Source organism: Puma concolor, chromosome C2, assembly GCF_028749965.1.
Source record: "Puma concolor isolate L17-30 chromosome C2, mPumCon1.1.hap2, whole genome shotgun sequence".
Classification (NCBI taxonomy): Eukaryota; Metazoa; Chordata; class Mammalia; order Carnivora; family Felidae; genus Puma; species Puma concolor.
In genome coordinates this window covers 160,340,530-160,366,835 of record NC_141675.1, presented here as the reverse complement: position 1 = coordinate 160,366,835, position 26,306 = coordinate 160,340,530, and the positions used below count along the sequence as shown (strand labels likewise).

At 49.1% G+C, this 26,306-nt stretch overlaps 2 protein-coding genes across 6 annotated transcripts in view; one reads left to right on the top strand and one right to left on the bottom strand.

Annotated features, from left to right (window-relative positions):
• Window positions 1–26,306, bottom strand: part of PRMT2 (protein arginine methyltransferase 2) — a 72,704-nt gene that overhangs the window by 45,730 nt on the left and 668 nt on the right. For 2 of the 4 annotated variants that reach the window (XM_086676232.1, XM_086676237.1), the window contains exon 2: window positions 18,334–18,450. The exons of the other annotated variants lie outside the window; for them this stretch is intronic. The gene's annotated coding sequence lies outside the window, so the exon portion shown is untranslated. The remainder of the gene's footprint in view (window positions 1–18,333; window positions 18,451–26,306) is intronic. 4 annotated transcript variants of the gene reach the window in all.
• Window positions 19,334–26,303, top strand: S100B (S100 calcium binding protein B). Of its 2 annotated transcripts, none has more exons than XM_086676240.1 (3): window positions 19,334–19,489; window positions 22,666–22,804; window positions 25,072–26,303. In XM_086676240.1, exons 2-3 carry the CDS (start codon window positions 22,667–22,669, stop codon window positions 25,210–25,212), a joined length of 279 nt encoding a protein of 92 aa, XP_086532366.1. In that variant the 5' UTR covers window positions 19,334–19,489; window position 22,666; the 3' UTR covers window positions 25,213–26,303. The 2 variants fall into 2 exon arrangements, with proteins under 2 accessions (XP_086532366.1, XP_086532365.1); XM_086676239.1 differs by having other exon boundaries at window positions 19,387–19,527.

The window sequence follows — 26,306 nt, the reverse complement described above, 5'->3', positions numbered from 1 at the left end:
TGTTTTAATAAAACTTTTATTTACAAATCCATTTGCCGACCACAGTATCAGACTATCAAAATTTTAAACTTTGCTCATCAAAAGACACAATTAAGAGAACGAATAAGTAAACCATAGACTGGAAGAAAGTGTTTGCAAAACATCTGCATATCAGGGGCACCTGAGGGGCTCAGTCCATTGAACATTATTAGGTCAGGATCTCATAGCTCTAACAGTGGTTCGAGCTGAACCTGCTTTGGATTCTCTGTCCCCCCTCTCTCTCTGCCCCTCCACACTTGTGCTCTGGCTCTCAAAGATAAATAAAACATTTTAAATTTGCATATCAAAAGAATTGTATACTGAATATATAAGACCCCTAAAACTCAGAAACTAATTAAATAAATAGAAATGGGCAAATGATTGAATAGACACTACGTGAGAGAAATTTTACAAATAGTCAATAAGTACATTTTAAAAAAGTCCCTCTACAGTTTTAATCATTGGAGAAATAAATATTAAAATCCCAATGCGATACCTTTACACAGAACAGCTAAAATTAAAAACACTGATCCAAATGTTGGCATGGATGTGGAGAAACCAGAATTATCATACGTTGCTGAGGAAGTAAAATATTACAGCCACTATGGGAAAATGGCCGTTTCTTACAAAGCTCAGCATACTACACAAGTCCACTCTGGCTGCCATAATTAAATACCACAGGCTGGTTGGCTAAACAATAGACATTTATTTTGACAGAGTTCTGGAGACTGGAGGTCCATGATCAAGATGCCAGCAAATTCAGTTTCCGGTGTCTCTTCCTGGCTTGTGGATGACTGCTTTTTCAGGGTCTCGAATAACAGAAAGAGAGGTCTAGTATCTCTTCCTCTTCTTACAAAGGACACCAGTCCTATTGGAGTGGGGCCTCACCCTTATGTCCTCATCACCCTCATTACCTCCCTATTAGCCCTGTCTCCAAATAGTCACATTGGGGGTTGGAGCTTTAATATATGAGTAATGAGTGGTTACAATTCATAACACATATGCGTACCCGGTGGCTCAGAAAAAGAGCCCCAGGGCATTGTCCAAGAGAAATGAAAACATACATCCCCAAAATGCCTTGTCCAAGAATGTTCATAGCAACTTTATCTACAATAGCAAAAAAAGTTGGTACCGTTACAAATGCCAGTCAACAGGAGGATGCATATACACAGTGTAGCATATTCATACAATGGAACACACCTCAGGAAATTTATGTTGGCAAAAGCACTGCCAGCTTGGACTAAAAGGGACTGAGCTAGTTCAAAATGAAATAAGACTGGCTGTGAAACCCGTACAGCCACTCTGGAAAACAATGTGGCAGTTCCTCAAAAAATTAAAAATAGGTCTACCCTATGACCTAGCAATAGCACTGCTAGGAATTTACCCAAGGGATACAGGAGTGCTGAGGCAGAGGGGTACGTGTACCCCAATGTTTATAGCAGCACTTTCAACAATAGCCAAATTATGGAAAGAGCCTAAATGTCCATCAACTGACGAATGGATAAAGAAGATGTGGTTTATATATACAATGGAATACTACGTGGCAATGAGAAAGAATGAAATATGGCCATTTGCAGTAACATGGACGGAACTGGAGGGTATTATGCTGAGTGAAATTAGTCAGTCAGAGAAAGACAGATATCATATGTTTTCACTCATATGTGGATCCTGAGAAACTTAACAGAAGACCATGGGAGAGGGGAAGGGGGAAGAAAAAAGAGTTACAGAGAGGGAGGGAGACAAACCATAAAAGACTCTTAAATACTGAGAACAAACTGAGAGTTGGTGGGGGGTGGGGGAGAAAGGAAAATGGGTGATGGGCATTGAGCACTGGGTGTTGTATGGAAACTGATTTGACAATAAATTATATTTTAAAGAAAGAAAGAATGCTGCCTGTGGGGACCCCAACTTTCTACGGGCAATTATCATTCTGAGAAAGCCAGTCAGCAGCAAACATGGGCCATTCCTTATGGAAAAGGAAGGACACCTGATGGGGCAGAGGCCAGCACCCTGAAAACAGTGGACTGCGACGCCACTCCCAAAGAGTGCTGGAGAACATGGCGTTTGTGAGCCACTTACAAGGAGCAGAGCCTATCTACCTCCCTGGACCTGGGGACCCAGGAACACCACGCTGCAGGAGTTCAGGATTTCCCTCAACCAGTGATGAGTATGTGCTTTGTACATACCCCTGTTTGGATGGGAGCATCCATTGTGTCTTCCTCCCGGAGTATCACCAGCGTGTGCTGTGTGTGTGTGTGTGTGTGTGTGTGTGTGTGTGTGTGCGCGCGCAAGGAGGCACAAATGACTTGTTCTCTTTGTGCACAAACCTTGGGAATAAGAAATGAACCCAGCGAGCCTCAGCTACCTCTGGACCTGATTTAAATCATGAGATCCTGAATTGTAAGCCTAATGCCATAATTGGAGGAGGCTTTGGGGGTTCCTGAGATAGCATGAGCAATGCTTTGTGGTGAGGGATGTAAATATTTCGTGGCCAGAGAGCTAAGTGTGGCCAAAATGGCCTTAAGACTCTGCAATTTTTCCCAGCATGAGGTAGGCCCATAAATCTTGGGCTGGTCTTGTGATGTGCCTGTAGAAGTAGCAAAAGTAATCTCAACGTGCCATTCAGTTTCCATTGTCACACTCCTGACTGAGTCGCTCACACACACACACACACCACCATACACACACTTAACACCAAGCCTCCTCCACAAACAGAGCCACCTAGATGCCCAATGGTAACTGTAGACAAAACAGTGAGGCCAGCTGAGGCCAGCATTAGAAATGGCTGGAAGAATAAATCCCAAACGGCAAATGCACAGAGTCACGAGCTAAAAAAATAATTGTTGTTCTAGAACAAATGTTGGGACAGTTTGGTATGCAGCAAACACTAACTGATACATCCAGGAATGCTGATCAAAAACACAAGGTGGTGTCAGCGCACCCCCATCAGAATGGTTAAATTTTAAAAGACCAAAAATACTTAGTGTTGGTGAATATCTTGAGCAATCGGTGTTCTCATATGTTGCTGGGGGTGGGGAGGTCAACAGGTATAATTGTGTCAGAAAACTATTTGACAGTTTCTCATAAAGATAAACATACACCCATCCCGTAATCCAACAATCCCACTCACAGGCATGTATCCATCCAAAGACAAGCATGAGAAAGTTTCAGAGTAAAAGGCAGTGGGCACGAAGGAGTCTTCTGGGATGCTGGAATGCTCCACATCTTTAAAAGGATAAAATTGGTGTAGTATACTATGAAATTTACACAATATAAAGCACACCTCAATTGAAATTAATCTTTACAATGTCTTTAAAAAGACTTGTGTCCTCTACTATTTGTAAATAGTTTGTGGTTAGATGGTGAGCTGTGGTGACTTTTTAAATGGCTCTGAAATCTTTGACACCGTTCCCAACAAGAAACAGGCCCCGTGTTTCCTCTCCTTGAATCTGGGTGGGCCTGTATCTGCTTTAACCAGTAGAATACAGGGCGAGTAGTGACTTCCAAGGTGAGCTCATAAGAGGCCACGTGGCTTCCTTTGGTTCTCCTGGAACTCTGACTCTCAGGGCACCCCTCTCAGTGTCACTAGAAGAGCCCAGGCCACTTGAGGACAGCACACCTAGTGCTCTAGACAGCAGTCCCAGCTGAGACCAGCCTTCAGGTGGTCTCTTACCTGGTGCAGACATGTGACTGAAGAGGCCTCCAGGTGATCCCACCCCCATCATTTGAGCCATCCCAGCTGTTTGGTCTTCCCAGAGGAGACCCCATGCATTTCGCAGCCAGGCTGAGCCGTGCCCCTGTGCCCTGTGCCCTGACCCCTTGCACCCAGTAAGACCAAGACAGCAGTTGAGGTTTTCGTGCTGTCAGCTGGAACAGAACTGAGTACTTTGAAGCAGGATGCTGCTAGGACCTGTGGCGGAGCTCGGGGACAGGCCACAGAGAGAAGCTGGAAGGGCCCTGTGGACTGCATCAGTGTGAGGCGGGCAGGCTTGAAGAGGCTGTCAGCCAGTCCCCAACAAAAGCAAGGAACTGTGACTGGAAGCCAAAGGAAAAGCCTCTTGCTACCGGGTGGTGGGAAGTCTGGCACCACGGCTACCGTGTGGAGGGCGTAGAAAAGGCTCATCAACTTGTGGGGTCAGTTAAGGAGGTTTCCAGGCAGTGTTACGAGGGTCCCGAGGTACCTTGCAGCTGCACATAATAAGAAATGGTTAGAGAGAGGGCAGCCAAAGAAGAAATGATTCTGTGCTCACACAGACCTTCCAGGAACTGTGAAGGAGTCAGGAGCGGCTGGGCTCAGAATGAAGCTATGCTTCACCCCCATCCGTCCCAACAGAAGGTTCTCAAAGAAGAGAGCTCAGGGCAAAGACAGAATCTGTGGCACTGTTGGGAAAATGTGGTCTCAGAGTGACAGTGAGGCAGGCTGGGACAGTAAAGCCCTCTGAAAAAGTTCAATTGGCATCTGAAAGACCCATTCGGATGAGCCAAGGCCTTCTGTGGACCTTACGCATGCACCTCTCGGACCCTCTCACTTAACAGCCTTCCGGGAACCTAAGGGCATTGGGTCACAACAGTCTTGCAGGCCCTGACTAGCAAGGGGCCCATTTCAAAGAGGTTCTGGGCGTGGGTTGTGTCTCATGGAGTGAACGTCAGAGAAGACCCAGTTATTGGGAAATTGTACTCACGACGTCAAACCAGCTTGGACTAAAACCACCAGAGATAGCACAAAATGGAAAGAGGCATTTGGCCCCCTGTGCCGTGGCAGGCCTGCAGCAGACTAAGAAAACTACTCCGCTGCAAACACGGGCTACTTTGTATGGACAAGGAACAATGACTTAGAGGGTGGAATCAAGACCCCAGAATGCAAAGTTGGAAACCATGGAGAATCTTTCCCAGGGACACTACCAGCCCCTAGTCAAGGAACTGGCGCACTGAGCTGCAGTGGATTTCGGAACTGCTATGGACGGTGCCTGCTCTACATCCCACAACCCCCCTTTCGAGTAGGAGTGTCTTATTACGGCCATCCTAGCCCTGTCCCAGCACCGGTGAGGGGATGGAGTCAGGTCACTTGTCTCAAAATGAGCGAGAAACACACTGAAGAAGCCGTTCCCGAGGCATCCCACTCATCTGCACGTGGGCCTGTTGTAGGTGGTGAGATCCTGGAGATCTAGCCCCCACAATGGGATGAGGCCTTGGGAGTCCTGGGGAGTTTATTTTGCATGTGCATGGGGTATGGCCATAGAGCAAGCTGTATTTTCCAGTGTTGGCCCCAGCAATTTCTCCCTTCCCACATGATCCTCTCCAATGTGACCCTGCCACCTCTCCAAGAGGTGAAGTCTAAACCCCTCCCCAGATTCTGGCTTGGCTTCCACCTGCCTGCAACCAACAGAATGTGACAAAAGTGACCCACGTGACTTCGGAGATTAGGTCAAAAAAGTCCATGCAACTTTCACCTGGTTCTCTTGGGGTGCTTCCTTTGGGGAAAGGCAGACCCCGTGTGAGAAGCCGACAACCCTTAAACCACCTTGCTGGAGAGGCCACATGTCGGCACTCAAGTTGGCAGTCCCAACTCAGCCCAGCCTTCCAGTAGTCTTTGTCAAGGCACCAGGCATGTGAGTGAGGCCACTGTGGGCCCTCCAGGCCAACTCAAGTGCCAGTTGAATACCAGCAAGGACCTCAGCGGACACCACCTGGGGCAAAAGAAGAGCCCTGCCAAGGCCAGCCCAAACCCTGACCTATAGAACTTGTAGGATCTAATAAAATATGGGGATTTTCAGCCACTAGGTTTTGGGGTAGCTTGTCTTGCAGCAATAGTAACTGGAATATTCTGTCCTGTAAGAAAGTATCCTTCCTACATGTGTGATCCAGAAGGATGTAATTCACTGATGATGGAGTTCTGGCCACTTCTTAATAAAGCCTGTGGCTGGGGCACCTGGGTGGCTCAGTCAATTGGGCATCTGACTCTTGATTTGGGCTCAGGTCTTGATCTCGGGGTCATGGGATCCAGCCCTGCATCAAGCTCCACACTGAGCATGGAGCCTGCTTAGGATTCTCGCCCTCTCTCCCTCTGCCCCTCTCCCTCTCTCCCCTGCTCGCTCTCTCTCTCTCTCTCTCTCTCTCTCTCTCTGAAAATAAATAAACAAAGCTTTTGGCTACTGAGAGCACAAACAACACAGTAGTTTTTAAATGATGGAATTATGATTGATTTTTATTTATAAGGAATCTGATGAAAGTTTGGTAGCTCAGATATGCATACAAAACTCTTCCTACAGTATTGCTTCTAGAAATGCTCTTAGGAAAATAAAGACTAAAGACTGAAGAATCACATATAGGCCCATCTTCCTTTCACTTTTATTCATATGTTCCCCCAAAGACTTACTTTAAAAAGAGATACTGAATTTGCAAAAAGAAATACCTACCTCCAAAATATTATGGAGAAAATATTTCTCTTTTGCTTCTCTGAAGAGGAGGGCGTTTCCATATGCTGTCATGCATGAAGGCAGCACTTCAATGTGGTCAGGGCTTGGACTCTGAAGACAGACCAGGGGTCAAATCCTGGCTTTCACTCTTGTCAGTGATGTAACCTGGGTAAACTATTTCCCTTCTGTGAGCCTCCGTTTCCTGAGGATGAAGAAAGTTTGTGGCCTGGACAGGCTGAGAATTCTGAGAACGCCTGCTGGCTTCTTCCCCCTTCTCAAGGGTTTCTTCACATGTGCCCACCTCAGGTCTCCTTGTCGTGTGGGCGCTGCAGTAACTCCTGTTACTGGGGCCACTCTCTTTAAACTGAGGGTGGGTCTCTGCCTCAAACAATCCTGCTGCGGCCAGGGACAAGCCCTAGGCTACGCTTTTCAGACCACCATATGAGAGGCCCCGACCACCTCCAGAACCCAAACCCCACACTGCTACCCAGTTCCCGGGGCCACCAGAGCACATCCAAGTCTGAGACCTGCTGAGTGCTCTGCCCAGTGAGAGAACACCGGGCACGCAATTCACCATGTGGGGGCGGGGGGGGGGGGCTGGATGCTTGTCACTCCAGGAGGGAGTTTGCCTGAGAGAGTCACCAAGAGCCCCTTCAGCCGCCTTGTGGCTGCAGGACCGTCTTGGCCCAACATGGCTCTCAGGTTCCTCATCCTCCTTTTAGTTTCCAGGAAGCAACAAGGGCAGCAGGTCGCCTGGAGGGGCTCGTACCCACGTACCCACGTGCACTCTGCCCCGCTGAGCGCTGGGATTTGCATTTTAGAAACTACGCTAGCAACTAACACTGCCTTTGTCTGCCTCTGCTTCCCATGGTCCTAGTTGGCCTCTGGCTCGGAAAAGGGAGGAAGCAAGCCTGCAGTTCAGACAGACAGACGACCCCAGGCCTTCTGGAGGCCACAGCCTTTCCAGGGACCCCCAAGGCTGCACCCAGAGCATACTGCAAGAGCCCTCCTCAAGAAATCTTTAAAAAAGTTTCAACATATTAAGAATTCATCACTTGAGCTAGTGATATAAAAATATTACATAAGACACATTTAAAAGTCTAAGAAGAGGGGTGCCAGGGTGACTCAATCGGTTAAGCATCTGACTTCGGCTCAGGTCATGATCTTGCAGTCCGTGAGCTCGAGCCCCTGCACTGGGCTCTGTGCTGACAGCTCAGATTTCTGTGTCTCCCTCTCTTTCTGCCCCTTCCCCACCCACGCTCTGTCTCTGTCTCTCAAAAATAAATAAACATTAAAAACATTTTTAAAAAAAAGTCTAAGAAGAGATCATTTTAGATGTTAACAAATTTAATATCAACTTATTCAATTTTATTATTTTAGGTCCTTAATTTCCAAAAATAGTTTATCCTTCCTATGATTTCATCCACATATTCTTTACATTTTTATTTATATTATCATTCATTTGAACTATTAGATAATAAGTATACCTCTGGATATATTTCAGTTATATGAAAATTTTTAAAACAGTGCTGACTCTTTACAACATCTTTAACTTAAAGTTTGTTTTTAAAAAGCAAAGAGGGGGGCGCCTGGGTGGCTCTGTCGGTTAAGCGTCCGACCGGCTCAGGTCACAATCTCGCAGTTTGTGAGTTTGAGCCCCGCATCGGGCTCTAGGCTGATGGCTCAGAGCCTGGAGCCTGCTTCCGACTCTGTGTCTCCCTCTCTCTCTGCCCCTCCCCCGTTCATGCTCTGTCTCTCTCTGTCTCAAAAATAAACATTAAAATAAATAAATAAATAAATAAATAAATAAATAAATAAATAAGTAAATAAGTAAATAAATAAATAAAATAGAATAAAAAGCAAAGAGGGATGCCTGAATGGCTCAGTTAGTTAAGCATCTGACTCTTGTTTTCAGCTCAGGTCACGATCTCATGGTTCACGGCATCGAGCCCCAACTCATCAGAGCCTGCTTGGGATTCTCTCTCTCCCTTTCTCTCTCTGCCCCTTCCCTGCTCGTGTGTGCACACGTGCACATGAGCATGCATTCTCTCTGTCTCTCAAAAATAAAGACTTAAAAAATACAGATAAATAAAAAACAAAGAATATTATTGTCCTACAATAGAAAACCACCGGAAGTTAGGCTTCTCGATTTACACGACTGTATCTTTCATCTTCCCCATTTTGTTCTTCACTGAAATCGCTAAGTAAGCCAACTCATGCCCACCTGCATGGGTATTCTTGCTGGAGACAGTTCAACCCCACAGCGGCATTTTCATACCGAGGTGCGTGAGTCCTCATCAGTTAGCTTGTTTTATCAACTGAGGAGGGTTTTGTTGATCAGTTGGCTTCATGTGGTTGAGTACTGCGTGCCTGTTCTGGGCCCACAAGGGCACAAAGCCGTAAAAATGTTGATGCTTTACAGACAAGTTAAATTAAAAACTGTTCCCATTAGCAAAATACAAATAGGCTAAGACAGTGATTTTTTTTTTTTTTTTACAAACTTTAAACCTGACATGGGTTTATGGCAAATTTCCAAGAGTCCTTAAAAGTTATAAAAAGTATAATCAGATAATAACCTGTAGCAGAGTTCTGCTGAGGGAAAAACAGTCAAGTTCTCTTTCGATGCCTTTGCCTGAGTCAGTTCAACACCTTCTCCCTCCTCACAGAGATGAGACCTCATTCCCGGGCAACGAACGACCTCACACACACACAGCAAGGCTGAGGACCGGGCGGGGTGGGGGATGGGGGGCTTTGTGTGGGGCACGCTTGCTATGCTCCAGCCTCCAGCTCCTTCTCAAAAAAAAAAAAAAAAAAGAAGAAGAAAAGAAAGAAAAAAAAAGTTGAAAAACAAAAACAAAAACAAAAGCCCTGTTGTTTTGAGCTGGGTCCTAACGTTGCCATGGATCCAAAGCCAACCCCGAGCGCCAGAGTGGATGCCAGCGCTGCTCACGCTGGGCCTGCCCTTCTGGAAGGGAGCACTGGTTTTGGAATGACTGGTTAGAAACCAAATGGATTCATGGAATTTGATGTGGTATAAAAATAATAAAATGTGATACCCATGAAATACGGATACTCCATCACAATTTGCCAAACTGGGGACCTCCTGGACTCTAAGTATTCAAAATTAGCCAATGAGTTCCTTCTGCATTTTTAGACCCTAATCTGTTGGCTCAGAAAGAAATCTCTGTCCCTCCACCCTTTTGCATCAGGAGCTTTCCACGGACAAGGACAGTAACTTTTGTGATAAATTCAGCACAGTAGGTTCTCTGCACGGCACATACATGTGCACAGGCATTTGTGTGATGCGTGTACAAAATCCCACTTACCCAGCAGCCGTGCTCTCAGGGGTGCGTCTTGCCCCCTCTTTCACTGAGGCAGAGGAAGGTTAGATCTTGCTCAAGGTTCTCCACAGAGGTAGGACTCAAACCGAGGGAGCTCCACGACAAGGCCCCCACCATCGCTCCATGGCCTCCTGCTGGCTGGTAGCAGTGATCTTCAGACCAGGAAAGGCAATTCATTCTCATCACCTTGACACTTGCATTTATGACCACAGAAGCCTTTTGTCCCTTCTCCCACGTCCCCTTAGAACACAGGCGTCCTATTCTCCCTACGGACATGGGTCACTGTAACAGACCTCGTGAGCAGCTTGGTGGCGGATGGCACTGTCCTTTGTACCAGAGAACAATGTCTCTGTCCAAGGCCTTTCCTCCTTGAAAACTCAAACCAGAATGCCTCTTCCTGCCCCCGGTGCAGACTCAGCTAGGCCCGGGTCTAGTTTCTGAATTAGTTGGTGCTAAGGGTTTGCTGAGTGCACGAAGGGTGGCTGAAGGAAGATGGAGCATCTACGTGATGGGGGAAGACTCTGGCAGAAGCTCTGTGCACCCAAAAGATCCACTAGCCTCTGCGTCCACTCCATCCACTTCCCTCTTGCTGGGAAGCGGACCCCCCTTTCCATGACCACTGACAGAGTGCCCATTCTGGGAACCCTCAGCCAGGGAGCCCTCACCATTAGGTCACACAGGGTGCCTTTGGCATCGAGAGGTGCTGTGGGCACACTAGGGTTGGGCCCCCTTCACCCTTTCCCAATTATCCCCAAAGTTTTGCAGACTGAAACGTTGGGCATTTATCAATAGCGCCATGACCATGAACCAAGTGGATGGCTGTTGGCTATCGATATGGCAAAGCTAGACAAGTCAATTCAGTTGTTCACAGTGGACACCTGTCTTCCAGGGGTCACACCAGCAGTCCCTTTCAGCCCCTGGAAAACACCCATAGTGATGGTTATCCAAAACATCCAACCCTTTGTTGGTACACTGTCTCCCTAAGCTTTTTTATTATTTGGGCAATAGTACATATTCCTTTTATAGTGGGATATTTATATTTACAATGTTTATTACCTCATGTGATATTGTGATATAATAAGAAATATATGTTTGGTCTTTGTGCCCCCAGTTCTGAAGCCTTGGAACTCCCTGAGTGATGGGGTGAGGGGGGTATCTTCTGTTGTTCATAACAAGCTCCCTCCAACCACACTCGGGACTATGCTAATAAGGTGGGTGACTCTTTGAGGAGGGGGGCTGGACTCTGAAGGAATAGGCCACAGGATCAGCAGGGGGAACTTTTAGCCCCTCTCCCAGCCTCAGGGAGGGGAGGGGAGGGGAGGGGAGGGGGGCTGGAGATCGACTCAACCACCAGTAGCCAATGAGTTCATTAATCATCCCTACAAAATGGAACCTTCAACCAAACACAAAAGGATGGGGTTCAGAGAACTTCCAGGCCTATGAACACATGGAGGTGTGGGGAGGGGGATGCATCCAGAGGGCGGGGAAGCTCTGGGCCCTTCCCACCGCATACCTCGCCCTGTGCACCTCTTCCATTTCTCTGTTCCTGAGTCGTTCTAGCAAAGTACTGAACCCGAGGAGGGGGTCGTGGGAGCCCCCGGTTTATAGGCAGTCAGTCAGAAGTATGTGTGGTCCTGGGCAGTCTTGTGGGACTGAGCCCCTAACCTGTGATGTCTGTGCGAACTCCAGGCAGATTGTGTGAGAACCGAACCGAACGGTAAGACACGCAGCCGTTGTCAGAGAACCGGTCAATGTAGGGAAAAAAACGTATATGTGGTGTCAGACATGTTCTATCGGTAAAATACAGATCATAGCACATCAGTTGGGGGATTTTATACATTAAAAAACTGGCTACAGGGGCGCCTGGGTGGCGCAGTCGGTTAAGCGTCCGACTTCAGCCAGGTCACGATCTCGCGGTACGCGAGTTCGAGCCCCGCGTCAGGCTCTGGGCTGATGGCTCAGAGCCTGGAGCCTGTTTCCGATTCTGTGTCTCCCTCTCTCTCTGCCCCTCCCCCGTTCATGCTCTGTCTCTCTCTGTCCCAAAAATAAATAAACGTTGAAAAAAAAATTTTTTTTTTTAATTAAAAAAAAAAAAAAAAACTGGCTACTGGTTTCAGGCACAGTGCTGTTGTTTTCCTCCATTTTGTCCCTTCTGCTAAGCTTACTCTCTCCATACAATATCTTTAAAATTTTTTACTTTGAAATCATCTTAGCCTGATATAATAGTAAAAAATTAATAAACATTTAAATTTTTATGGTTACCTAGTGCATCGATCTGGGTCCAAGTGGATGTAAAGAATTATGAAAGTACAACAACAAAGTAACTACACAGAGAAATCTCAAGGGCTCCCCAGGGATGAGGGAGAGCAAGCGTCCAAAGGAAGACAGACCGACAAAGACCCTTGCCCAAGGCTGGGCTTGGCTGGCTGCCCAAGCTGGAGCCGGTCCACAGCCCATGGGGCCCCGCGTGTCACTGCCAGCACAAGCATGCAAGGCCCTGGCCACTCTCCGCCCCGGCCTCGTGCCAGCGCTGCAGGGGGCACCCCGAGGAGGGACGAGGCAGGGTCGTCTGCTCGCCACTCCAAATGAGGGCAGAGAGCCACTCAGGCTCAGGGCGCCCTCTGCGAACACAACCCCTGCGTGAGCGCACCCTCATCCTGGCCTATCTGCATCGCAGCTGTGGACTTGGGAGCACAGAACCAACGCGAACATAAGGCTGTGGCTGCTGATGCGCCCATGAGCAATCTCCGACCCAGAACCGTGGGCCGCCCACCGACATCTCTGAAACAATGACACGCTATGTCCTTAGCTCACAAGCAGGGTAAAATCACAGCGCTCCCCAGTCCTTGACACACCCCTGTGGAGGACAGGAGAACCCAGGCTGCTGGGTAGGTGCACAGAGGACGCTGGGGTGGAAGCCTGAGCTGTGCAGTGACAGTTCCAAGAAGGTGAGGAGACCTCCAGGGCACAGGCAGGCTGAGGAGGGCCGGGGGACACGCAGAGGGGTGGCGAGCTGCTGTGAGCACAAGTTCTACAGCGTCCGTGTCAGAGACCCAGGGCAAAGTAACCACCGGGTCCAGGCCAGGCTGCTGAGTCACCGAGGGCTGTCCTCTCTGGACACGGGGCTGGGCACCATCAGATGCTGTAAAGGACACGGAAGCAGGACTGAGACAAAGCGAGACCCGCCCCACAAGGAGCAGGAGGAGAAGCCCCTGCTAAAGCCCTCTCTGCCGAACTCAGCAGGTGTGCAGAGGAGGGCCGGGCCGCGAGCAGCACACAAACACTGAGGCGGCCAGAGAGGTGGACAATGACGGGCAAGTCCGGCCATTCGTCGACTCAGCATCCATCAGCAGCAACCCACATGCATGGGGACCCCTGGCAACAATTGAGTGCTTCTCTGTTTCTACCTTAAAAGACACAACCGATTCTGTTACTGGTGGTTCTTCTCCAAATGAGAAGGTGCACAGTCCCAGGGCGGTCATTGTGCCCATCTCTGGCTCTATTAATTACCCCCCAAGTTCAGTCAGGGTTCCACTGAAAATTCAGTTACCTAAAGAGTAATGAAATGCTATCCTCCAACAGCTTGTTTGTAAAATAAAAAATGGGAAGGAGAAAGAAGAAAAAGGTTGGTAAATAAACACGTGTGGGTAACAAGCAAACGCTGTGCCAGCTTCTACAGGCCTATTTATGTAACCGGTCACAAGGTCACCATTGACACTCATGGCTTCCTTCTTCAACTACCCATTCCATATGTCCTTGGCCCTCAGCAGGAACCTGTTCTGGATTCCTTATTTTGGTAGGATGACCCAAACCTTCATCCCTGAAGGGCCCGGGTCCTCAATAGTCCTGCTTTATTTTTATTTTTTGGTTGCTGTAGTTTTCCAGGAATCCCTACTGGTGGTCATGGAAGTACTGAGAGATGTCCCAGCAAATGTCCTGTGTCCCCAGTCCTCCCTGCCGCTACTGTGTAGGTAACCAGACTCTCCTCTCTGACTCTCCCCTCCATGATTGGGATCAATCACTGAGGCTAGTGGATTAACCCTTTTTTTTGCCTGACAGTTTAGAGGCATAAGGAGCCCAAAGTGGCTAGGTGGCAGTCCCAGCTTCTAATTCAGTGGGACCACTGCTATGACCCCTGAGGAAGCACTCCGCTCTGGAGACAGATCTCCAAACCATCTCAAAGTTGCCAGGACAAGAAACAAAAATTCTGCAAGTAGGTCATGAAGTGCACTAATGAGAGGGACACCTGTACTTCCAACTCTTGATTCCCAGACCTGCACATCCCGGCAATGGGGACACAGCCGCACATAATGGACCCTGATTCCAAGTGTGTGTGGCATCCGATAAGATAGAACCCATCCTTTCAGGATGTTACCTCCCTTAACTGACTCTTCAGGAAGCTGTCTCACCTTTCACTGTCAGCCACTTCTGAGTTAGTGGACATGGGACAAGACCAGTGAATCTTACGGGCCTGAGCCCATCGTGGCATTTTCCTCGCTGTGGAATCAGTTCCTTGATGATACCCAGTGCTGTCCAGAACGCCATTACAGTAGATAAGGCTTTCGTGATGTCATGGGTTTTGGTGCTGGCAGAAACAATACAGTGGAGGGAAGTCAAATCCATACCCAGAACATACATCTATTCCAGTGAGGACAAGTCTCTGCCCCGTCTGTGATGGAAGAGGCCCAGTGTAACCGGCCACCAGGCGCCTGGCGGCTCACCGCAGGGCTCGGTGTTGGCAGACCAGACACCTGGGGGCGGCAGGAGCTGGGGCAGCTTCGGTGAGGGGGAGTCCATGTTGTCGAGCATGCGCACGCCTCCACCCCTGCCACGTGGCCACTCTGTTCACGGGCACATGGAGCAAGCCCTGGCATGGCTGGGGCGAGAGCTGGCTGACACACACGGGGCTGATCATTTTCCTTCTGATTATGAGGAGACCCTTCTGCAGCGCACGCCCATCGGCGGGCATTGGCTGTTCACAGACTGCCCCTCGACAAAGTGGGCACAGACTGCTGTGTGTTCACAGACTGCTCCTCAACAAAGGTCCATCCACAGGCCTTCCCCAGGGCCTCCTGTCACCGATTTTCCAATCCTGTTCCTTCCAAGTTGCCGACCAACCAAATCACTAGCAACTGCCCCCAAATGGATACAGATCCACGCTCTGGCCACGGCTCACTCCAGACATAGTGGACAACCACAGGCACGGCTCAAAGTTCTGTCATGAGAGGACTCCTTTACCACTGTCCCTCAGGGTGAGCCTTGAGCGGGGTGCCGCTCTGTATCCATCCAGTTCAGGTGGTGCCAGCGTGGCACACGCACGCACCTGTGAGCCAGCACAAGCGTCTTCTGTCATAGTCAACAGCTTGTAAAAATACCCCAGGAGGGGCACCTGGGGGGTTCAGTCGGTTAAGCCTCCAACTGTCGATTTCAGCTCAGGTCACGGTCTCACAGTTTCATGAGTTCAAGCCCACGGTCAGTGCAGAACCTGCTTGGGATTCTCCCTCTCTCTCTCTGCCCCTCCCGTGCTCACTGTCTCTGACTCTCTCAAAATAAATAAATAAACTTTAAAAAAAAAGAAAGAAAGAAATACCCCAGGAGTCCACAGACATGGATTGAGAAAAAGGAGGCAATGCAACAGGACTTGGTGTCCAAGGACTCAGAGCCACCTGCTCATGCCTCCTAGACATTTCCATTCGATAATATGCTCCTGTTACACACACCCAGACTTATGGCGACGTGGATCAGACAGCACTTGAGCTGCATGGTTTCCTGATGTCCCAGGGTTAGGTGTTCAGTCTCCACTGAGGTCTAACAGCAAACCAGAAGCTGTTCTTTTTTTCTTTTTAAAATTTTTTTTAATGTTTGTTTGTTTGTTTTTGAGAGAGAAAGAGAGAGAAAGAGAGAGAAAGAAAGAGAGAGAGAGGCAGACTGCAAGTGGGGGAGGGGCAGAGAGAGGGAGACACAGAATCCAAAGCAGGCTCCAGGCTCCGAGCTGTCCGCACAGAGCCTGACGCGGGGCTCAAACTCACAAACCTCAAGATCATGACCTGAGCCGAAGTCCGACGCTCAACCGACTGAACCAGCCAAGTGCCCCTGAGAATATGTTCTCAAAATGGGAATAGCTAGCTGCCAAACAAGACACAGACTTGCTTCAAAATCCTAGAAGGACCCTCCTATCAGCGCTTGTCAGAGGGTCCGCGTTGCATCCACATGTGCCAGAGACACTTCAAATATCATCAGATCTGCAGGATCCTCTGAACCAATGGTAACACAGCTTGGCCTGCAGCCTAAACTTGCTCTGGTCCCCACCGGAAATGCCAGCCTCATGGATGGAAGTAGCACACGCACGTGTAGTATATGTCATGTCTAAAGCCCCCAAACCTCAACCAAATGTTATGCCTCTTTTCCCAGCAGGTGGTGCCCGGGGGTTCTCCAACACGCTCCAGAGCACTGACACCACCCCTGGAACTTCACTGAGGTGGTGGCCCCTAAAGATTTTGGGGGCCTTCTCTCCCCCCGTCCAGTTTGCAGATGTCTTACGAAGGCATCAGACCCAGTCAGCGTCCTGTCTTCAGTAGAGTGGACCAGTGTGCTGCTGGTCAAGGTCTCCGTAGACAATACTCTGGCATTGAGCAGGAGAGCGGATGTATCCCTGAGGCAATGCTGTGAGGGTCTGCCTGCAGCCTGCCAGGTAAAAGCAAACTATTTCTGGTGGGTCTTAACATTGGTTTTGAGAAACAGATGCCCAGTGCCAGGGCCTGTGATGATCTTCTCCAGGAGAGATGTTGCATCTGGCACAGCAGCTGAAGCCACCAGCTGACCACATTTGCGACAGTCCCCATTCTCCCTAATCCATATGCTGTCTGCACAGGCCACACTGGCAAGTGAAATGGGTTTGTGCTTAGTATCACCACCCCTTCTTATGTCAACTCTTTGAGAACGGCATTCATCTCTGAATTCTCCCAGGGGTGCAGTGTTTCTCAGTTTACTGTCACGATAAGAAGGGGAAGTTCTAGGAATGTTCCCCTAGCTTTGCCTGTCGTAATGGTCCTCAGCTGGTATGTAAGAGGGCCAGTGAGGGCATTCTGCCAGTGGCCAACTGTGTCTGTTTCGATTATACTTTCAGGTGCACCTCCCGGGCCCACTGTGAGCTGGTCTAGTTAAGACTCTATCACCTGACCACCACGAATTCCTACATGGACTAGTGGGCCATGGTGCCATTTTGTTGGCCCAGGAATTAGGACCAACTCAGAGCCCATATCTCATAACCCGTGGAGAGGTCTAAGTGTTTCCTTTCAGATCTAAATGTTTCCACTGTGTGGTCACATTTGCGAGTAGCTGCAGGTCCCTTGGGGAAGGTATAAATGAAGGTTCTTAATGTGTACTGGCAGTAAGTACAGGGCCTCGTCTCAAGGGAACCTGGCCTCATCTTCAATCAAGAGACTCGGGGTCCAACCCAACTTAAGTCTGGAAACTTGGGAGACAGGCTGCGATTCTCCACACTGGTGATTCAAGTCAGGTTTTGATTACCAGAGCTGGAGTTTTTCCTGTCGTGTGGGTTAAGGACTGCTTGAGTAGGCTGTGCATCTGTCTCATTCCCAGGGACACTGTAATCAGACAACCACTGCCAAAGATCTCCATGGACCAAAGCATCCTGACTACTGGTATGCCCCTCTGCCATCACCCCACTGAGATTCAGGAAGCCTGTCCCAAAGGCACCATCTCACATGGTCATCTGTAGGCTATGAAGAGCTTCCTACATGTTCTACTCAAGAGCATAATTCTCATTGCTTTAGTGCAGGGCTCTCCTGTGGAATGCAGGGGTAGGGACTGGATGTGCAGGTCACATGTGACTAGACCAGGGGTCCAGTCCAATGAGATGAGACCCCAAGTCGGGGAATTGGGAGAGGGGGCCAGGGTCATCTGGAAGTGTGAAGGCCAAGGAGGAACCGTGGGCCCCAGACAACCTTGTGGATGAGGGCCATGAGCATCCCTCTCCCAGGATGGTTTTAATTTGCCCTAAGTATCTCCTCTGTCAAGAGGTGGTGCTGACAGCTGGTGAGGTCACATGCACCCTCCCCTGTTCTTGTGAAGTCTTGTGTCTGTGAGGTCCTGTGGGTGGGTACAGGGTGCCACCACGGGGGCCCCATAGCACTTGAAAGCCCCTCTCACCCAGAGGGTGGAACCTCTCCCAGCCTGTGAGCCCTGGCACCCCTCTCCCCCAACTCTGCTCCCACAGAGCCTGAAACACAGTAGGCGCAAGTCCCACTTGGCTGTCCCAGGAGGCTGTGCCGTGTGTATCCAGAGGGCAGGCCCCTTGCTCAGGCGTCCAGTAGTTGAATGAATAGATTCCAAACTCCTTTTTTCTCTGCAGGAGTGGGCTGAAGCTGTTCTGTGTACACTGAAGGGTGCACACAGGGTGAACCCCTGCCTAGTGCCTGGCACATACCACCCAGTGCCCTTGCTTTACACAACACACATGCATGTGACCCTTCACCAGGCATCAACCTGTGGGGCAGCCGAGGACATAGGATCAAACCACACCACTCAGAGCCTACCTCATGCAAGTGTGGGTGCAGGCTGGGGGTCTAGGACGGGACAGCTCAAGCCCCAAGGCTCGCAGCTCAGTGCTGTTTCCAGGACATACTTCCAGGTGTCGAATAGTCAAGAATTTCCTGGTAAAACAGATGACAACACAACAGCTGTGACCACGGACATCTTGCGTCCTGATCCTTCGAACGTGGCGGCTGTGAGCCTGAGTCAGCAGAAGGGCCCTGATTCTGATTCAGATGTCCTTTGAGGAGTTTGAGGCCACGGCTTTCTATGTAATTTGGTTAAAGGAGCGGCTGCCTTTGGGGTTTCCACTTGGAAACAACTCAGGAAGGGTAGAGCTGAGGACAGCAGGGGGTCTGGATCCGCTTTCCTGTGGCTGCTGTGAGGCCCCAGAGAGGGGAGCACCAGCAGCACCTCTCTGCAAAACAGAGGCTGACAGTCTGTGAGGTCGCCCCAGGGTGAGGGAGGAGGCCTTGGGGTGCACCTGGAGAGTGTCCTCCATCACATTAAATGAGGCTGTTATCCTCAAATATCAGGGATCTGCTTTGCCATGTGTTTCTGGAGCAGCCATTCTCAGTGGGGGGGGGGGGGGGGGGGGGGGGGGAGGGGGGAGGGTTTGCTGTCCAGGCGCCTTGGGGTGGCCGGGGCGAGTGGGGGCGAGGAAGGCTGGGAGGCAGCAGACGGCGCAGGGGCCTCTCCGCTGGAAAGCAGCCCGCGGGCCCTTCGTCCTTGTGTTCAGCCTGTCCTTGGAAGCGCCACGGTCTTGGCTGCACATTTGCTTTGTTTGAATCAATTACTCGGTCTCTCTCCTCGCCCCACCCCCAACCTTGCCTTTAGAGGAACATCAGTATTCATGTATAAATTAAAAAATAGCACAAAAAGCTGACTCTCTACTTCCTGCCCCACGGGCCATTTTCTTCCTTGGCCCAAGCGCAGTCCTGGCTCCCCAGCGAGTCCCCGGGTGGCCGCCGGTCAAAGCGGCCCTGTGTGCGGGCCTGGCCGCCAGCTGCCCCCACCCCCACCCACCACCCCCATTGGCTGCCCGGGCCTGCAGCGCCGCGCCCCACCGCCCAGGAGGAATAAGAGGCGCCCCACAACACTCCTGCCACTCTGGACGCCACAGCCAGGAGGTGACAGGAGCGGCCACCAGGAGCCACTGACGTGAGGACACTCAGGGAGAACCTGAGGGAACCGAGAGGGTGGGGTGGGGTGGGAACTAGGTGTAGGTTGGAAAGCCCTTTTCGGATGATTGGCAGCATTTCATACGTGGGGAGCTTTTTTTCTTTTTAAATTTAAATGCAAGTTAGTTAACATCCAGTGTGGTCTCGGTTTCAGGAGCAGAACCCAGAGATTCATCTCTGACATATGACGCCCAGTGCTCATCCCTAAAAGTGCCCTCCTTAACCCCCATGCCCCACTTAACCCCCCCACCCTCCGCCACCCCCACCGTCATCAACCGTCAGTTTGTTCTCTGTATTTAAGAGCCTCTTATGGTTTGCCATAAGTCTCGGTTTTTATCTTAGTTTTCCTTCCCTTATTACTGCTTTGTGGACATGAATGCGTCAACTCTAGGCAGCCAGAGGTTCACTCTGCCTGAGTTTTACACCGCAAATCAGAGAACCCTCAAGGACAGTGGCTCGAGGTGGCTGCTGACATTTCCGCAGAGGTACTAACAAATGTTGCTTCTTCCCTAACTCTCTGAAGAGCAGGGTTTCTGCTGAGCATGACTGGCAAGCAGAGTGAGGTCAGCCCTACTCAGAAACAAGTGCTTTCCTTTCCTGTTGCTTGAGTCCTGGGTTTGCAACCGCTTCTCAGTCTTCCCTCAACAAGGAAATGCCAGGGTCCCCCTGGACACCACCCAGAAATTACATGCCAATTGGGAGGTCTTTACAAGTAAATTACAATCTCGGTCAAAGAGTTTTGGTGGGTTTAATTTCTTCAGTCTTAGAATTTCTCAGGGAGGTAGGCCGCTTCCCTGGGGGGCGGGGGGAGCCCCTCACCACATCCTGTGTGTTGTGTCCTTCCAAAAGGAGTTAAAGCCCAGACGCCTCTTGCTTTCCACGTAAAAAGATTAATGCAGGAATAAGAGGCAAATTAATGCAAGAATAACATTCATGGAACTAAGTGGAAAGGAAATATGGATATTTGATTTCCATTTCTCTTAAAAGATAAGCTTTAAACCATCCATTGTTTCTTAGCAAAAGGAAGAATTTAAAAGGAAAAAAAATTGTAGTGTGGTTATGAAGAAAATTACATTATATGGAGTTTTCAAACATATGCAATATGTTTTATGCCTTTCCTTCAAAAAAATCCCACTAGGGGTGCCTGGGTGGCTCAGTTGGTTGAGCGTTCAGCTCAGCTCAGGTCGTGATCTAATGGTTCACGAGTTCAAGCCCCGCACTGGGCTCCAAGACGACAGCGCAGAGCCTGCTTGGGATTCTCTCTTTCTCCCTCTCTCTTTGCACCTCCCTTGCTTGCATTCTCTCTCTCTCAAAATAAATAAATAAACTTAAAAAAAAAAATCCCACTAGTCATACATACTTCACAAAAAAATAATTTAAGCTCTCCTTCCCTGACGTATCACAGACTTTGTGAAGTATCAGAATGATGCAAAAGTTTCTTGGGTTTCTTGTTTTGTTTCCAAAAAACAAAATCGATAATTGAAAACCTGAATGTAAAGGATAAGAAAGAATGACATGTTAAAAGATTTTAATCCATCTGAATTGTTCTATCTATGTGTGATAGAGCTGACTTTTAGGGACTGTAGGGCAAAAAAAGGATACTGATTATTAATAGGGTGACTTTAGCAAAGATGAGGTCAAGACAAAAATCCTCAATCCTTTCTCTCTGAGAAATCAGAAATAAATAAAATTTTAAAAATGTCTTCCAGTTTATTTTCTAGATATAAGTGACATGTCCAACACGGGAATGATTTTTCCACAATTAGATGTAGTTCTCAGATCTATTTTGTTTGTTTGTTTTTTGATGGGGGACATTTTAATCAACAGAAATCTGAATTTAAAAGTCACAGATAATTTCAAATAATGATCTAGAAATTGAATATAATCTACCCGGCAGACAGATGTGGAGGCTTCTCCCTCTGGGACCTGGGGGGAGGGGTTACTCATCAGACCTGCCCCTCGCCCCCCTAAGTACCCCCAGAGCTGTAGGCCCGAGTCTCAGATCTATTTTGAACTGTCATAGAGCAAAGATTTTGTCCTGGTCGGAACTCAAGGCCATAGGTTGGTAAATTTCTCTGGCTGAGTGTCTCAGTTTTTGAAACAATCGACAAATCGTCCTCTGTAAAATGTACCTAATTCCCAGGATTAAACAGATATTTCCTGCTTGCAGGCCACGGTCTGAGGTACATGTGAGTGAAGTAGGAAGTTTCATACTCTGATACCTGCAGAGAAACAGCAGCTCCCAGCACTGCGGGGGCGGGGAATGCTAGTGCCCGGCTGTGGCTCAGCCTCCTGCCCCAATTGTGCATCCCTGCCTCAGAGCCAGCCTCACTCTCTATGGCTTTATAATATATTTTTGATTCTGGTTGGTCTTTGTGGATCTTTCATTGATCTTTTTCAAAAATGTTTGTGGCAATTCTGCCATGTTCATTTTTCCAGTTCAGTTTTGCAGCTTTTTGGTCATGTTCCTCACCCATCAAAAAAAAAAAAATAAATAAATCTCTTAAAGATTTTTATTTAAAGTGAGTTAAATTTATATATTATTAGAAAGGAAAGTCCCTGCATTTTTATGATCTTTAGAATCATTTGCAAGAAACTGCACTTTTCTTGCTCAACTTATTCTCAAGTAATATGTGTGTGTTGCTTTATGAATTTATGAATAGGATTTTTTCTACCATGTTTTCTAATGGTCTATTGGTAGAATACAGGAATACTATTGATTTTTGTAGCTTCATTTTGCCCCTGGCCACCTTACTTCCTTCTAGATAATTCTAACAGCTTGCAGTCAGTGCTCTGCTCCCCTGTACTGTGTCACTTCATCTTGGAGCCCTGCAAGGGCAGAGGGTGGCCTACTGCGAAGGAAGCAGGAATCGACCCCCAGGCTCCCTCACTCCTGCGCTACAGTCTTTTTGCTGAAGTTTCCCATTGGCCAAACCCAACCAGAAGCCAGAGGCCACGGGGACAGAGAAGGGAGGGGAGGGCAGGAGTGGCTCTGAGAGGCAGACGGGACAACTGCTCTCAGCTTGCAGGGGAGATGAGCCAAGGCCAGTCCAGCCCCTCCTCTGGGTTGAGGTCCGTAGAGCGAACGCATTAACTGTTCTGTGTGCAAACAAGGCAAAAAGCATGAGAAGGAATCTTTCCTTTGTGGACCCCTAGGATGTCTGAGCTGGAGAAGGCCATGGTGGCCCTCATTGATGTTTTCCATCAATATTCCGGAAGGGAGGGCGACAAGCACAAGCTGAAGAAATCTGAACTCAAGGAGCTCATCAACAATGAGCTTTCCCATTTTTTAGAGGTGAGTCTTGCTTTTTAAAATCGACAGTTTGCCATTTTCTTCTCCACTTAGAAAACCACCTGGACACTTCCTCTTTTGAGCTTCCCTGAAAGTGATTCCAGTTACATTTCAGGACTCCTAGGATGCTTCTGAAAACTTGTTTGTGCAACTGAACCCTCACTAGAGAGGCTAGCTTAGATGACCCCGCTGTTTTCATTTTCATCTGTTTTGTGTATAGTAGGAACAGCAAGGAAAAGCTGCTATTTCAAAGGCAATAGCACAGGTTCCAAATAATGCTGACTCTTCTATGAAAAATCTAAGGATTTACAGCAATAATGACAGAATGGGATGAAAAATATACTCATGACTTATCATGGGCCACAATTAACATACAAGAAAGATGTTAAAGATAGGCTCTTGATTTGAGGAAAGGACTGTTTTTGCTTTAGCTACAGGTTTAGCATCTGCCAGCGGATGCCATCCACTCAGCAAACATGACTGAGTAAGCACTATGTTTGCCACTGGGAGAGACACAAGCCCGAGGACACGGCCTCCGCGTCTGGGGCACCCAACCTGGTACGTCAATGAATGGCCACAGCCTACTTGACTGAGGGCATGAGAAGGGCCCTGTGCCCTCTGGAGGCTATAGGGCTTTTCAGGGGGATCCATGGAGTAAAAGACCCTAATTTAGGAAGCTGTGTGAGTGGTCCCGATAAACCGGTGGTGGAAGTAGGTCCAGATACCTATCCTGGACTCACTTCCCCGCCCGCAATCTCCACTGCCTGAGGGTCAGTCACCCATTGTCTCCACTGCATACCAGTCTCATACCCTCGAGGCACTGAACTGCAATCCACCTGGCACCTGACCTTCCTTTAGTGTCCAGAACCAAGTTCACCGAAGTGACCAATCACACACACAGGAAATGGCCCAACAATGAACCAGGGCACTAAGGTCTGACCAAGAGCTAATTCCGGGGAAGATGCCAGAGCATCAGGACACGGCCCGGCTGCACGGTGACAAAGAGCCCCTGTCCGGAGCCAGCTGAGCCTCTCAGTGCATGATGAGCCCCAGGGTCCAGCAGCAGGGCTGGCGGGTTGTCCTGTCCACGCCCCGACCCAACTCTCCATCGCTGTGAATGGCACCGCCAGGTCAGAGGAGGCGCCTGTGCGCTTAGGGGTAGGGGGCATCTCTGGGGCCGATTCCAAGACTCGTTTTCTCAGGCACGCAAGTTCAAGTGGCAGTCGGCCACCTGCACGTTCAGTTCTCCCACCAGTTCCACCTTCTGACAATCAAAAGTCCCAGTTTCTTCTGTAACAAGGATTGTTCTAAGGATGAAATGAGATAGTGTCGGTCAAGTACCAAACATACAGTGAAAGTACTTACCAATAATTATTAATTTTATAACAGGAAAAACTTAGCATGTGGGAACCACAATTTATAAAAGATATATAGTTCATGGCAAGCACATCAAGATGTCATGAACATTTGTTGGCCTAGTTTTGTCAGGGTAATTCCAGGCTGGAGGCAAATCTATAATGGGATCGAAAGAGCGTACTGCTCCCCTCTGTCTGAGGCAGATGTTTCCAGGTCCCATCCAACCCCACTGGAATCAGTCCTTCACAGTTTTGTATCCAGCCAGCTACACGCGACCGCTTCCGGGCGGGCTGTCTTGCTCCGGGGCCCGGCCATTCCGAACCGGCGCACTTATGCTCTTTGCTCTTCGTGCCCCGCCGTTCCCACCACGTGTGTAGCCCTGCACGGCGTTGGCTCCTCTCACACCACTTACTGGGTTTCAGGGTTGGGCAGCAGAGTCATCGGAAAAGTCCCACGATGCCCGAAAGCAACTCAAATGGCAAAAAGAACACAAGGAGTTAACAAATAAGGACTTCCACACGCAGAAACAGTGAAAACCTTGGGCGGAACCAAAAGTTCATTTTTTCTTCCAAGATGTTTGCTTACAACACGCTCGGGCTTATTTAGAACGTGTGTTTTAAGTATAGTGGAGCACAAGCTGCAGTTTTTCGAACCTGGTTGTGTCATTTAGTCTTTTCAAGTAGCCTGGGGCCCAGCAGACTCAAAGTAAGGTGGAAGAGAAGGCCCGGACCCCCAGAGGCTTCTGCCCAGCCAAGAGCCCCCTGGTCACAGGAAAAAGCTTTCTGGTATTTTGCATTTTACATCTTAAGTTGCTTCTGATACAAATTATTAAGGTGAGCCAACGATTAATCATGGTTTGATGGCTCTAAACTTCATTTAAAACCAAGATGGGCAATGTCTCTTCTATCTCCTAGGAAATCAAGGAGCAGGAGGTGGTGGACAAAGTCATGGAAACTCTGGACAATGATGGAGACGGCGAATGTGATTTCCAGGAATTTATGGCCTTCGTCGCCATGGTTACCACTGCCTGCCACGAGTTCTTTGAACACGAGTGAAACGGAGAGAGCTGTTCCTGTGGCAGAGACGAAGGTCACACAAGGACGCAGAGGGCAAGGGCTTGCAGGCTAGTAGGAGCTGAGCTTTCCAGCCGTGTTGTAGCTAACTAGGAAGCTTGATTCGCTTTGTCAATGACAAATTGAAAACCTCTTTCCGAGGGCCGTCTTCCAATGGCCCCGGTCACTATCCCTGCTCCGTTAGGCACACGTGTTAGCTGACTGGCCCCAGGGACTCGGTCACGACCGCTTAGGAGAGTGGGTTCTCGGTCACGGAGCGTGTGCTCCACCCGCCGGCACGGCTGTGGAGAACCCTAACCCAGAAAGATCAAACCGGAACCAAAAACGACCCTGGACACTGGTGGCTTCCTTAAGTCTCCACCATTGCCAAACACACAAAGTTTTGCCCACCATCCTTTGAAAAGGCTGCCCTCCCTTAAATCTGTTATCATCGGCGCACAGGAATGTGCGCGGGGCACATCGTGGCGGCGCGGTGACAGCGATGAGCTGTGGTGAGCTGTGACCCCGGGGAAATACTCAACACTAACGGCCCTAAAGGAGGAACATGTCTCCCAAGCCACCAAGTACTGGCATTTTAATTCTGACCGCAACTGCGGGTCACAGTTCCACACTCAGCGCCCCTCCCCTGAGAGGCTCACAGCTCGCTGGGTCTGTGGGGGGACGCGTGAGCGGCAGGGGGAGCACCGCCCGCCCGAGCAGGGTTCCGCTCCCGTCTCGGGAGGCAGGCGTTGTGCAAGTAACTCTCTTTGCTTGGCCTCCTCTCCTGTCCCTAAGGCTGTGGGTTCCTAAAGGGACGTGTCCGGTCTGTTGGTGTCATTCCCCGCTTGTCTGTGCCCGGCCGGGGTCTGCCCACGGCTGTTGGGAGAGTCAGTGCGTGTGCAAAGCTGAACTTTATGCTTGGGTATCCACGAATTCAAATGTGTCCTAAATATTAACAATCACTTCCAGGAAAATTCAAATTAACCTCATCCACCCCTTTTTCTGCTGCTTTTTTTTAAGTGCACAGACTTGGAAATTCATAAACCAATTGATTGCTTGTATTTGCATTAAATAAAAAGAGTCCCGTAACAATCCTC

What these genes read in the sequence shown, in the direction of transcription:
- S100B (XM_086676240.1), top strand. Translation starts at nt 22,667, where the DNA reads ATGTCTGAGCTGGAGAAGGCCATGGTGGCCCTCATTGATGTTTTCCAT. An exon ending in AGCTTTCCCATTTTTTAGAG is followed by an intron (nt 22,805 to 25,071) that starts GTGAGTCTTGCT and finishes TCTATCTCCTAG; the next exon opens with GAAATCAAGGAGCAGGAGGT.